The 14,450-nt window shown below is 31.6% G+C and overlaps 1 protein-coding gene across 1 annotated transcript in view; it reads right to left on the minus strand.

Annotated features, from left to right (window-relative positions):
• Positions 1 to 4,873: 4,873 nt before the first annotated feature.
• Positions 4,874 to 14,450, minus strand: part of LOC139525365 (E3 ubiquitin-protein ligase rnf213-alpha-like) — a 37,703-nt gene continuing 28,126 nt past the window's right edge. Inside the window, exons 8-18 of the mRNA XM_071320597.1 lie at positions 14,019 to 14,076; positions 13,411 to 13,601; positions 12,920 to 13,061; positions 12,602 to 12,685; positions 11,419 to 11,614; positions 8,481 to 8,700; positions 7,667 to 7,741; positions 7,234 to 7,431; positions 6,696 to 6,785; positions 5,761 to 5,960; positions 4,874 to 5,265 (exon numbers count right to left, since the gene is read on the minus strand). Coding sequence (XP_071176698.1) covers positions 5,076 to 5,265; positions 5,761 to 5,960; positions 6,696 to 6,785; positions 7,234 to 7,431; positions 7,667 to 7,741; positions 8,481 to 8,700; positions 11,419 to 11,614; positions 12,602 to 12,685; positions 12,920 to 13,061; positions 13,411 to 13,601; positions 14,019 to 14,076 — 1,644 coding nt within the window. The 3' untranslated portion in view covers positions 4,874 to 5,075. The remainder of the gene's footprint in view (positions 5,266 to 5,760; positions 5,961 to 6,695; positions 6,786 to 7,233; positions 7,432 to 7,666; positions 7,742 to 8,480; positions 8,701 to 11,418; positions 11,615 to 12,601; positions 12,686 to 12,919; positions 13,062 to 13,410; positions 13,602 to 14,018; positions 14,077 to 14,450) is intronic.

Consider the following 14,450-nt stretch of genomic DNA (forward strand, 5'->3'; position numbering starts at 1 on the left):
GGGGACAGACACAGTATTACGCTAAGACTATCGAATCTGATCGACCTGGATGACATTCTAAAGGCTGTTATAAAAATACCGCCTCGCTCAGGAGCAAGATCTACCACTAAGGCTCTCCGTTCGCCGAGGTGAACGTTTGAAAGAACAACGGGATTTGTCCCAAGTATCAAGGATGAGAACGGAATTGGTATACCTCCGAGATGCTCCATTTCAGAAGCTTGTCACTAAGAGTTCATAGATTACAACATCCATAAACAATATACATAATAAAAGGTTTTTTTTCAGTTAATCTATGTTTGAAATATGTGTTATTTACATTTATTGTCATTTTTGTTGTCCTAAGATTGAAATCTTTAAATATTTCAAAGAATTTACTTTAACTTTATTTGTCCGCCTTGTGTTTTTGTCCTCTTTGTAGTCTGCGTTTTGAAAAATCAGCTGTTATAATCACGTGTTTTGTTTGAAAAATTGAGGTACACAAGTGTTCTCGTAAAATTCCGCGTTCAAGAAACACTTATTACATTTTGTATGCCTTAGATTTGTTGTGTTTAGGTTGAACTTGTCAGTGCTAGGAAATAGGAATACTTTAATTGACAATTATTATTTATTTATGCAAATTGATTTATTTGATTACATAAACATGTAAACATGCATATATGCAACTTAGTTTAAAAAGTTTAAGTATGAGCTCTTAATAACAGGGAACTGTCCGAAGAGGTAAAAGGCAGAGATATTTTTGATGGATGTAATAAAAAATATGATATAACTATTTTATGCGATACACATTGCACAAAAGAAAGAGAAAATAAACGGAGAAATGAATTTGAATACCAAGCCTATTTGCTTGTTTACCAAACACAGAAGGGATAAATTATAAATCCGAAGTTATTGTTCATAAAAGATACAAACATAAAAACAAATCCATTTTGTAAAATGGAACATTAAAATATTATATATTTCAACAAAAATAATTATTTTATCAATTATTTATTGGGAGAACAAATGTTAGATGCTGAAGTAAAATTATCAACCCAAGAATGTTTGGATGCTTTAAAAAAAACAAAAACAAAAAACACGAAAAATAATAAATTACCAGGGGTAGATGGGTACACATCAGAATTTTATAAATTTTTCTTAAGTGACCTTAAGTTCTATTTAGTAATACTTAATTCCTTTAGTTATAGCTTTAAAGAAGTCTCTTTGATCCACATCGCAAAGACAAGGCATTGTTACATGACTCCCAAAAGAATGGAAATCTAAGTTTTTTTTTTTTTTTTTTAAACTGGCGAAAAATCACCTTTTAAAATGTTCATATGAAAATATTGTGCGCATCTATTGCAAATAGAAGTAAACCTTTGCTCAAACATACTATTAGTGAAACACAGTTAGAATTTATTAAATGTAAATTAATTTATGGACTGTACTATACTTATTTTTGACTTAATAGAAAGAACCGAAGAAGAAAACATACCTGGACTTCAACTCCTTTTAGATTTTGAAAAAGCATTTGATACTCTTGAATGGTCATTTATAAATAAAGCACCTGCAATAATGGTCATTGCTCTAGTTTCTTTAATATAGAAAGAGAGGTTCGTCAAGGAATCCTTTATCCCCTCACCTTTTTATGCTGGCTTTTGAACTGAGGATTGCAGCAATGAAAAATAGCCCAGATATTAATGGTATTAAGATAGACAACTCTGAATATTTGCTTAGTCAATATGCAGATGACTCAACCTTAACTTTTGTTGATGATAAAAAGTCGTTAGAACAGTCTGGTAGAATAAAAAACAAAAAAAACAAATGTTTTAAATTGTCGTGTCCACGGGTTTCAAAATCGCTCGCGCCATTTGTAAAGTATATAGAGCACGCATTCAAAATCTTCAACAAGATTTTTCAAACTGGTCCGCAGCAACCCTATTAAATCTTCTATATTTATATTAACATGACACTCAATTATTCAGGGGTTATGTAGTCATGCATACCCCTGTTCGCATTTAGTTCCACCGTTTTACATATTTAATGAGTTCAAGGGCAAAACCAAATGTTATGAATACCTGGCACAAATTGTATTCATGAGAACACCTAGAATGTATTAAATTGTCGATGGAAAGAAAAATATCTCGTTTTGAAATAGTTGATGAACACTAATTTACTTATCTGAGACACTTCTGATATACACATTTTGTTTATTTTTTGTAAAAAGTCTGGCAAAATAAACATGCAGGCAAATAAAAATGGCATGAAGTTGTCTGGATGATTGTTTTACTTGTTCAAGAATGATCCAAATCAACTCCGACGCTTTTAAACATTTTTTTTCAGTTCTGTAAATAATGTTTCATATTTTGCATGGTTAAAGCGAACTGATTACAGAGGGTTCTTGTATTTTCAAGATTTACAAGAACACCATTTGCAGTTTTGTCCATCGCTTAATCTTTCACTGAAGCATCGCCTGTACTGAACTTTCCATTGCCAGGACCATTGGATGGCTCAAGTGATCGTCAAGTCAAGATAAACAGGTTGCATTCATCCTTCCGCAATACACCAGACCGTAGACAACAACTCGAAAATCTGAACCTAAAAACTCAACAGACGCACTGCAGAATACTGAGTCCCCTTTCAACGATTAGCGAATTTAAAGGTTATAAAGTCAATGGAACTTCAGCAAAGTGTAAATGGATCAATATAAGTTTAAAGTAATAACTTGTTTCCCCAATCCACTGTCATTAAATATTTTTGAATTAAATCATATTTCTTACCAAGTACAGACAAATTGAAAATGTACTTTACTAAACACATTTATTCAAAAACCAGTTGTTGGCATGACACGGGTTATGATCTTCTCATATATGTTATGATGGTATGATACTAAAACCCTAACGGGAAGGATTGTGCCTGATGATCATATGATGAAATCATAATCTTTCAGTCAGTTTAATTGAAATCTGGAGCTGGCATGTCAGTTAACTGCTAGTAGTCTGTTGTTATTTATGTATTATTGTCATTTTGTTTATTTTCTTTGGTTACATCTTCTGACATCAGACTCGGACTTCTCTTGAACTGAATTTTAATGTGCGTATTGTTGTGCGTTTACTTTTCTACATTGGCTAGAGGTATAGGGGGAGGGTTGAGATCTCACAAACATGTTTAACCCCGCCGCATTTTTGCGCCTGTCCCAAGTCAGGAGCCTCTGGTCTTTGTTAGTCTTGTATTGTTTTTAATTTTAGTTTCTTGTGTACAATTTGGAAATTAGTATGGCGTTCATTATCACTGAACTAGCATATATTTGTGTAGGGGCTAGCTGAAGGACGTCTCCGGGTGCGGGAATTTCTCGCTAAATTGAAGACCTGTTGGTGACCTTCTGCTGTTTTTGTTTTTTTTGTTTGGTTTTTTTTCTATGGTCGGGTTGTTGTCTCCTTGGCATATTCCCCATTTCCATTCTCAATTTATTTACACTGCCGAGATTCATGCTCAGTGCACACTATACTTATTCTTTCCTTGGGACTCGAATAACACATTTGACGTAGTTAAAGTTCTTTTTTAAAATACTCACCTCTGTCCCTTTTAGAAATTCTAACAAGAAGAATGTTTTGTGATGATCGAGAATTTTAAAATCAAACATCATGTGTTCATATGACATTTGATTGACATTTTTTGTCGACATTTGTCCTTATATTTTGAACAAAGATTTTTTGCATTGTGCATTATATCTTGTATATTGTTATTCCATGTTCTTTATAGGGAGAAAATTGCGTTATGCAAAGAAATTGAACGCAAACTTCAGAAAAAAACACATGGAGTGAGGCAGCGAGTAGTAAAATCAAACAATTTATGTGAAAACAAGAACCCAACAAATATCTTTTGATATTATAACTAGTTTAAAACTTGTTTAAATACTAAATATCTTAATACAACAAATATTAAAATAAAATATATATTAGCAAAACATAGATTAATTTAAACAGAAATACAAAAATATTATGCTACTTATGAAAAAATCAAAAGCTCAGACGCATCAAACGAATGGATAACAACTATCAATTTGCTGACTTGGTACAACCATTTTCTTTTATAGCTAGCTAAACCTCTCACTTGTACGATAGTCGCATCAAATTCCATTATATTGACAACGATATGTGAACAAAACTAACAGACACTAGGCACAAATGTAAAAAAAAAACAAGGTACAGCAGTGAACACTGTGTTATAATCCCAATCACTATAAAACATACAAATACGTAACAAAAGAGGGACGAAAGATACCAAAGGGACAGTCAAACTCATAAATCTAAAACAAACTGACAACGCCATGGCTAAAAATGAAAAAGACAAACAGAAAAACAATAGTACACATGACACAACATAGAAAACTAAAGAATAAACAACACGAACCCCACCAAAAACTAGGGGTGATCTCAGGTGCTCCGGAAGGGTAAGCAGATCCTGCTCCACATGTGGCACCCGTCGTGTTGCTTGTGTGATTACAAATCCGGTAAAAAGTCTAATTCGATAGGTCATATTCATGAAAGGGAAGGGGATTGTAGTTACGACGTAAGGAACATATCCGATATCATTTGTGAAACGGTTATTCCATAACGGTCAACAAACTCGTGATGGCGTCCGTAAAATTTACGAAGGGGTGATTTCAACTTCACCATTTGGAACGCTTGGTTTAAAAAGAACCCAAAATGGCATACAGACAAAGCACACTAGCAAAATAAAAGACAAGAATACAAAAAAGTACAGAGCCACGTCATATGTATGACAGAAACACATCAAATTGTCAAGCATTAGATCAGCCTTGAATTACATGTAAATAAATGTCACACCATTGCACATGATTCTTTGCCTTCATTAGCCTCTCGTTTTGGTGAATAATATAATTTTTTTTTCTCAAAAAAGGTTATAATGAAATGAACAATAAAACAAATAAAACAAATTTTCAATTATTTACAAAAGTCCGATATAAATATTCAATAATACAATTTGACAATTAAAAAAGGGGGGTTACTTTCACTTCTGTTACATTTTATACGCACTATATCATATTGCTAATTAACTCTTAAATAATAACCGAATTAACGCAGTTTCCTCTGTCTACATCTGTTTACCACATGCCAAAAGTCAACTGACTGTGCTGTAAGAATCCTTAGCTGATCGTCCGTGTCTGATGGCATTTGACCAATAACTACCATTAATGAATCATCAATCTGTAAGTCTTCTTCAAACGGTGAAGTATCTATATATCCTATTAACTGATCACGGAAACTGTTAAATAAGAAATCTTTGTACAATACTTTTAGGGTAAAAAGATTTAAAACTCTTATGGGATTATCACTTACAAGCTTTTAAAGTTCTCATTGACCTAACCAATAGTCAACGTAAATGTCAAAATTTCGTTTCAAACTATATATATACCAATCATCTTAACATATTTTACGTACCACTTATTCTACAATGTGTAATAGAGAAACAAGGGATTGCGGTCGAAGTTACGACTGTTATAAATCGTAAATAAATGTCCTAAGACTGTCATTTAAAATGCACCATGCATCTTTAATGAGCCAAACCTTCATAATTACAATGTAACATGCCAAAAAAAGAAGTTATTTTGAATAACTAGATATACAACATCTATTTCTATATAACACTTGTTGGACTTTCTAGATAAAAACACATATATAAAATATATTAAAGCCCTTTGGGTATGATACTGCTCTATAGTCAAATGAAAGAAAGCAACATAGTTCTGAAAATATTTACCTTATTTGTGAAATATCAATGTAATCTTCATCATTGATATTTTGAGGTACATCTATCTTGAATACGATACATTCAAATATCAGCTCTAGCAATGTATTGATCTGTTCTGCTGGTGATCTTGTTAAAATTTCTTCTATTTCGTGTATTTGTTCCATTGTTAAATCTTTTTTGAAGGACTCCGAAACTCCTTCGAAAGCTTTCTAAAAAAAGATGATAAAAAAAATCATATTGTTTTTGTTCATGAAATTTGAAACATGACAATTTACATTTGTACTCATATCATGTTCACCAAACGTGCATATATAAATGAGAGTTAAATGATTCCACAGCTATACTTAGGAAGATTTTACTGTTCTCAAAAGAAGGCGAAAATCTAAAACAAAGTACAAAACTATGTAAAGTAATCTAAAGTGATCAAAAATTGACATACTAAGTTAAATCCAGTATATTGAACAAATGTAAAATATATTCTTAACAGTCTTGAAGTGGCCATAGAATACAATAATTTCAATAATGACTCTGATCAAACAAACAAAGTCTTATGCAAGTGAGAATAGATAATATATTCAAGTAAACACAAACTAAGATAAAGGCAATAGTAATATAAAGCTGCTCAATAGTCAGAAATACATTCAACTGAAACAAATTCCGATCACAAACCAAAACCTACGGAAACACATCAAACATAAGAGAAAACAACGGAACAGCAGAAACGGTGAACTACTTCAAAAACAAACCCCAACATATATAGAAACGGACTATCTAATAACAAATGACATATTCCTGACTTGGTACTGGACAGTGTGAGGCAAACTGGTGGATTAAATCTAGTTTTATGGCTATCCAAACCTCCCGCTTATAAACCATGATTAAAAGTGCCATACAACAACATCATTACGGGATAGGAGTACATTTAGTAAAAACAAAATACATACTCTGTCATACTTAGCTAACTGTTTAGCTCTTTCCAGTGCAAACGATATCCACAGGGACATGGTATGTTTACATTTGCTAGCAGTTTTCGCCTGAAATAGTTTCCTAATTATTCAGATTATGAGAAAACATTGATTTGTACATGTGTTTTATTAGATAAGAAATTACTTGTATTAAACAATTCTGTTTTTCTATTATGAATACATGAAATAAATAATTTTTGCTTCGTAGAAAGTAATACGATTTGCATTATTTAAATAAACAACAAGGAACTCAGGCATTTTTCCTGAAATGACGCTGTATTTGTAACATTATACTGCTAAATAATACGAACTTGTTATTGTGTTTTTACTCTTTAAAGATAATTTCAGAAAAAAATATTAAATTTAGTTCAAAAACTATGAAGTTGTGTTATCCAAGAAGTCATTTGTTCATCATTTTGTCGATTTATTGTTAATACTTTCGAAATTCTACGATTTCCCCCTCTCAACATCATTATGAACAAATATTGGTATGTAGCCTTCAAATATAATACTATACCTTTGTACTTATTAAATGCTTGTCTATCTTTAAAGTGTTCTCCATGAAATCGCTGAGTGACATGTTCGGATTCGGTCCAACAGACTTGAGAAAACTGATAGCTATATCTAAATTATCTAGACTATCACATAGTTCAGGCAAGTTTCTCATGTGTAACTCTCCACAGATTTGACTTCGTACGGCCGGATTTAATCGTTCCTTTAAAGAAAAATTGAGGTGAATATAAAGGTAAAATATCAAATACCATAATGACTAATAATGATTAATAAAGGTACAATGGTCCATCAAGAAAGATATTATTTTCAGGTGAAAATGCAGTAAAATTTCTTGTCCAATCAGAGTTTGGATTTTGTGCTTAGAACATTAAGGCCGCAAATACAGGTCTCATTTTTAAACCAGAAATGAAAGGTTTTATTTAGTTCAGTCTTCTCACCTGTTTGATTTTTTCACAGAGTTCCAAGAAAACAACAGCATTTGTGGATTCCGATCTGTAAGTGATGGTTTCAATCTAAAGTTCAAGTTTAATAAATTTGTGATGTAATATTATCCGAATTTATTAATTTCACTGCTAGTAAAAAGAATAACCAAGACCCGTTAACAAGCGAACGCAGTTTACAACAACAGTAAAGGCAATCAAATAAATAAAACTATTACTATACTAATGTACTTAATTTGCTCAGATTTGTTTTTCGGTTATCGTTTCTCTCTTCTGGTAAGCGCATCACTTTATTTCCTGTTAACGTGTTATATTTGATTACCAAACGAATATTGACTTTTAAACATTGAAAACAAAAATATGTATCATTTTAATACAAGTCTATAATTGTAGTGCTATTTTATAGCAAACAAAATGAGTTACCTGTAGAAACTCACATGATCAATATTGTTCAGTCCTTTTTGAAACCAATGATGAGGCGTATGACAATCCAAAATTTACGGATTATTTTTAGATGATACTGATTTGTGGTATTTTGTTATTCTATTAAATTGTCAACTATAAAACTAATTAATGGCTTTGGAACATTTGATTGTAGTTTACATTTCCACAAATCAGTTTTTGATAAATAATGCATACGCACTCGTCTTCTCTCATATGCAAAAAGTAAAATCACGAACACAACACCTGCCTATATTATTTATTTTTGTTCAACTAGCTTCAAAAAAATCTTTCACCAATGGCATTAAATTCATAAAAAAAAACATACAAAATAAATAATATAGTTTTCAATGCATTAGATAACGTATACCTCTTCTAAACCTGTTACAATTGACTTTGAGAAAAGGAATCTGTCCGTCAACTGCCTCTCAAGGTTCGGAAAATTGTATTCTATTCTTGTTCCCTGTCCCACTTCAAATGAGTAGTTACAGTTAGCAAACACCATGGGTAACAGGTCCTTGTCCGGATGGTAACTGATCAAATGTGCTGATGAAATATCTTTCACATGAACAGTGGGAAGACTGTCTATTCTGCAAAATTAACCCAAGCTTTATTTTAGAAAGAACAAACAAAGAAATGACGACGCTTCATTTAACTAGCAGAAAGAAGTAAAATAAACAAATACTGAACTTCGAGGAAAATTCAACCGGAAAGTCCATAATCACATGGTAAAATCAATTGAAAAAACACATATAACAAATGAACAACAACTGTCATATTCCTGACTTGGTACAGGCATTTTAAAATATAGAAAATGGTGGATTTTATAGCGCTAAATCTCTCACTTGTACGACAGTATCACCAAATTCCATTGATATAACATTTATAGTAAGGCTTTTTCTATTCCATCTTTATATTTGTGATTATTTCTGTCATGTATGCGTATATGGAATAGTGGTCATTCAGAATATATCAACACAGAATTGAGTGTTATAGAAAATCGTTTTGCTAACACTTTTATACTCTTTGTTGCGTTTGAACTTTGAGGGACGTGTTTTTTATTACATGATCGGAGTTCCTTTGAGAACCAACTAAACGACCCTTTGCCTTGCAACTTTTTATTGGGATGAATACTTCACACAAGATCTTCTTTAGAAAAATGAAAAGAAGCTAAAGTTATATTTTCAAGTTCCGTTCCATATATATAAGTTGATTTCAGAGTACAATTAATTGTTTTCATCAATGAAAACGACATTAAGGATACCACAGATAAAGATAATATTTAAAAACAAATGAAGACACAATGTCAAGAGCTATGTAATTAAAAGGGAATTGAAATAACAGCAAAATCCATATTCAGACAATTTTACATTAAAATCTGCCTCTTGTCTTAACTGAGTATAGAAATATACAATTGATTCTGTTTATAACTAGACATTACGACAAAATAAACTCATCATAGATACAAGTATATAAATTTGATCTCGTTTTAAACAAGATGATTTCAATTTAGCAATTGTGCACTTTTATTTCTATGAAGCACCCTCTACAGCAACGCATGCGTATGGAGTAAAATTCTCCATATGATACGAAATTCTACGGCTTACGTTTTCTATCAGGATTTCCTTGACTTACTACTTACCAGGAGAAAAAATGCATCAAGGGTTCAAAACTATAAGTTAAAGCTAAAGACATTCATATGGAAGATTCAAGGACGCCATCAAGGTTTGATGGGACTTTACGCCAGATGTGTGTCTAAGATGACCACAAACATATCTATACTATTAAACGAGAAGACCTCAATTTGGGTGTCGCTTCTCTTCTTTCCACAATAAATTAATCAACTAGCCCCTGTATCCTGTGGCTACAGTACACCGTCGTATTTGTCATACATTCATATGATTATTTAGATTTAGTTATTTTGGGAGAAAAACGAGAAAAAAGTCACCAGGATATTGTCCCGTCATTGGACGAAATTTTAAGTCAGATTAGACTTCCGGTTTGCGTTTTTCTCTATACTCTGAACATAAATATACTACAAATAAAGTGTATTTTAACTATTTGCTATCATTTTCAAATTTACTATTCACGAAGGTCACAGAGTTTATTAAATGGAGAGGGTCTGTATACTATATCAATTGACCTCCATGGATCGAATAGTAAACTTAGAATTTGAAAGTAAATACACTTTATTTATATAGTAATGAATGTTCATAGTATACAGATAAGCGCTAAAATTATTCAAGTGAACTTTTGATACCTTTTTCTGTAATTCTCCAGTTATTAAATCGTTTACAAAATTCATTGATTAAAACAAAAGATGTGGTATGATTACCAATGTTGAGACAACTCTACACAGAAGACCAAAATGACACCGTGAGAAATTAACAACTATAGGTCACCGTACGGCTTTCAATAACGAGCAAAGCTCATACTCAGATTTAAAAGGTCCCGCGATGACGATGTTAATCAATTCAAAAGAGAAAACTAGCGGCCTTATTTATGTACAAAAAATGAACGAAAACCAATATGTAACACATAAACAAACGACAACCACTGAATTACAGGCTCCTTACTTTAATGTTCATAACATACTAAATGAATGTTCATATTGAAATTGATAGAAAACCAAAAATTAGGAATTTTGGAAATGAAGGAGGAGGGGAAAAAATAATTTTCCTATCACCAATAACCTATGACTTATGATACTTTTGCCGCTGAAATTCTGCAGTCATTCAATATTTTACAAAATTCTCCAAACAACACTTTACATACTTAAAACTACGCTCTGATTGCCCGCGATTTCGCGGGTTAGTTCTAGTCTTACTTATAGTACTACAAATATGCAATTGTATGTTACTGTTGTTAGTCTTTTCATATTTTTTTGGTAATATGTTGTCTGGTTTTGATTTGCTACTAATTTGAACATCAGTACTTCTGTTGCCTTTAACCAAGACGAGTTCAATAAAAACAGATCTCAGAGGAAAAACTCAAAACTGAATTTCCCTAAACAAATAGTGAAATCGACAAGATAACAAATGTCATACTCTGACTTGGGACAGGCATTTTCTTGTGTGAAAAATGGTTGTTCGAAATTGAACATTTGCGCATATGCTTTCATCAAATTCTCAACACATTTCAGTAGTGAAAAAATAGTATTTTTAGGGTTTTATTGGTCATATAGTTCCTAAAGAGTTTACTCATTATTATTGTGTTTCTTTTGATGTACACAGCTATGTACCGTATTCTCACTTTTATACCAAGTCAATTCACAGATAATAATAGAAACATGTTTAGTTCATACTTACGGAACGTCGGTTTTTAAGCAAATGTTTTGTAAGAACAAGTTTTGATGCTTTATTAGGTAAAATAATAAAATGTAAGAACAAAGGCCAGCATCTCTATATGAAGGTATTAGATAGGAAACTTTAGCTGCGTTATCAGCAATCTCTGATCTAAGAAAAGACTCGTCGATAACCACGAGTTTTCCGTCTACAGGACATACTGTATAGAAGAAACAAAAAGTTAAGTAATTAGAAGTGATATTAATGAAAAAAAAATCAAAAAAAAAAATCTTATTTTACATAAACTTATTTTCATATACTAGATGTTTGAAAAAGTGAAGGAAAGAAAAAAGAAATTCAGGGCTCATTCAAAAAGGAGAATCCAAGAAAAAAACTGAATCAAACGGTAAACTTTATTAAACAAACATAATGTACACATGTAAAGATAAGTACACTTTGATATACAATCCAACTTGCTGTTATTATATCTACACATATTATATAATTTAAAATAAACGATAAGCCTAGTAGGGATAAGAAAAAAACTATCTTATATAAATGTATTCAACAAAGACAAATGCAGACACATGGACAGATAATTTTTCTTGTCGATGTCGTTAATATAGAATTATCATTTGCAATTAGTTATCAAAGGTACCAGAATTAAAATTTAGTACGCCAGATGCGCGTTTCGTCTACATAAGACTCATCAGTTACGCTCATATCAAAATATTCATAAAGTCAAAAGGGATTGCGATTGAGCACAACCCTTGGTTTTATATGAATATTGAGATCAGCTAAAGAAAAAACTGAAACTAATGATGTAAATTAATATATATTACTTGATTTTGTTAAACCGTAACATAATTTTTTTTTCGATTCTTAGCTTGAGTACAAGTCTTTTGTAAAATGTTATCATTATCTCTGACACAGCCAGTTTATCCTTTAATCGACAAAAAAAGTTCCGATTCACCAATACGATATTTTCATGTCAGGATACCATCATTTATTTATTAGAGAAATAAAAACCATTTAATTGCAAGGATTCCAATGACATTCTAATTTTGGGCTATTTGACACTCTGTGCAGTATACACATTATAATTTGTATTTGTAGAATCTTTTTTACGTTATCAAGTTATTGATTTTTTGAAATGGATTTCCTAATAACTACTCCAAATATTTATACACTTTTAACATATACCTACCCCAATTATTCAGTAAATCTTTTACACAAGTCCACGCCATTTCAAATTCTTTCAAAAGTTGCTCAAAATCTTCACATCTTCCATCTGTTTATATAAAAAGCTTTATTTTGTACATGTTAATAATAGAAAGCGGAGTTCTCCAATACCATTTAGATGTTTACGATTCTGATTAATCTAGGTCGATGCTTCAGATTTTACATTATATGAAACTAAACTTTAACATTATATTCTAGAGAATGGCACAACCAGTCACATACAGTCTGTTATTTAGAAATATATTATGATAGACCAATGCTTTGATGATAAGATTTACTCTACCTTCTTTCATTTCTCTTTTCACATCGCGGATAGTTAAAGCGGCTATCTCAGTTCTGTCAAGTTTTCTGTTGTATTTCTGTATCAACATTCTCTGTAATCTCATTATACTTGGTATAAATCTTATAGCTCGTAAATGATAATCCTACAAAGGTGTATATAAGATGTACTTTCAAAGACCGACATGGGAAATGTGTCGGTCGTTGAAATGTCTCGTTGACAGTAAAGTAATAATAAAGGATAACAGTGATAATAATATTAATTTTTTTTTATAAAGGTGACTTAATAAACAGATTTTCCCTACTTGTATTTTGATCCATGCACTGACATCACGTCTTTGCAATTTTTTTTTTATTCAAACAAAATTACATAACAACGCTTATAAATCGAATAGTCGAACAGGAAATGAAACTCCATTCTGGTAGATTTTTTAATTTATGGATGAACATATTTCCTTCTATTCTCATCATTTACAATATCTGAATAATAAATACCTCCTGCAGAAAGAGTCGGAGTACAGGTACTGGCATTGTTTTTTCTGTTCCTTCTAGATTTTGCATGAGATGTCTGATTGTTATCAGTTCTCTATAACGCCACATTGCAGGTATTTCTTGCAAATTTTGAATGTCCTTTCTGTGTGGATACTTTTCTGTCTCATAAAGTATCTGCATAAGGATATCAGTACCTTAAAATAATGAAGAAAATAAACACAAGAGGATGTGACAACCGAAAAAAAAAACCAATCTGCTTTCTAAAACTAGAAAAACAAATTAATCGGTTGAACAAATGGAAGACTGAGACTAGTGAATGTCTTCGAATATGTGTTAACGATATAAAATAAAAATGAGACCAGAACGATTTGTTCTTCACATATTTGCTTGCTCATTTTTTTTTTATTGCAGAAGGAAAATTTCTAAACTTGCAGAAAAAGAAGTACTCATAAACGGACTGAAGATAAGAACTGCCATATCGATTTTAAACACCGGTATACGACTGTTGCTTTATATATACCTGACTTGGTGCAGACCAGTACAAAACTGGTGGGTAAAACACATCAGCAGATAAATTCAAGACGCCAAATGAAAGTCGTCAACCAACTTACCAAGCCTTTGATCATCTAATAGCATTTGGTTGCAGGCACTTAGTTTGCTTTTTACATCCTATAAATGATATAAATGACACAAAATTCAAACATATTTTTTTTATCCGTGCAGGTTTATATCATTCAACACACCTAAATATACCATAGGGATATATAACAGCTTTCATTTATTTGGAAATTAAATAAAAATCGGTTTTGTTAAAGTCATAATGAACGAGGGACCGGTGAAAAATAATGTTATTCCAATTCTTGAACCAATGCATACAAACATCATAAACATAGTCTTCTGTGCACAGTTTTATCATTTTTTCGCATAAATTTCGTATAATCGTAAAATTTTTGTTCAATCGGTCAGTGTTGTTGTGAAAAATGGCAGTTAGTCACCTGTTTGTCAACATTCAACAAAAAGCATGGATATTGAGCACGTGTTTA

This window comes from Mytilus edulis, chromosome 5, assembly GCF_963676685.1.
Source record: "Mytilus edulis chromosome 5, xbMytEdul2.2, whole genome shotgun sequence".
Lineage (NCBI taxonomy): Eukaryota > Metazoa > Mollusca > Bivalvia > Mytilida > Mytilidae > Mytilus > Mytilus edulis.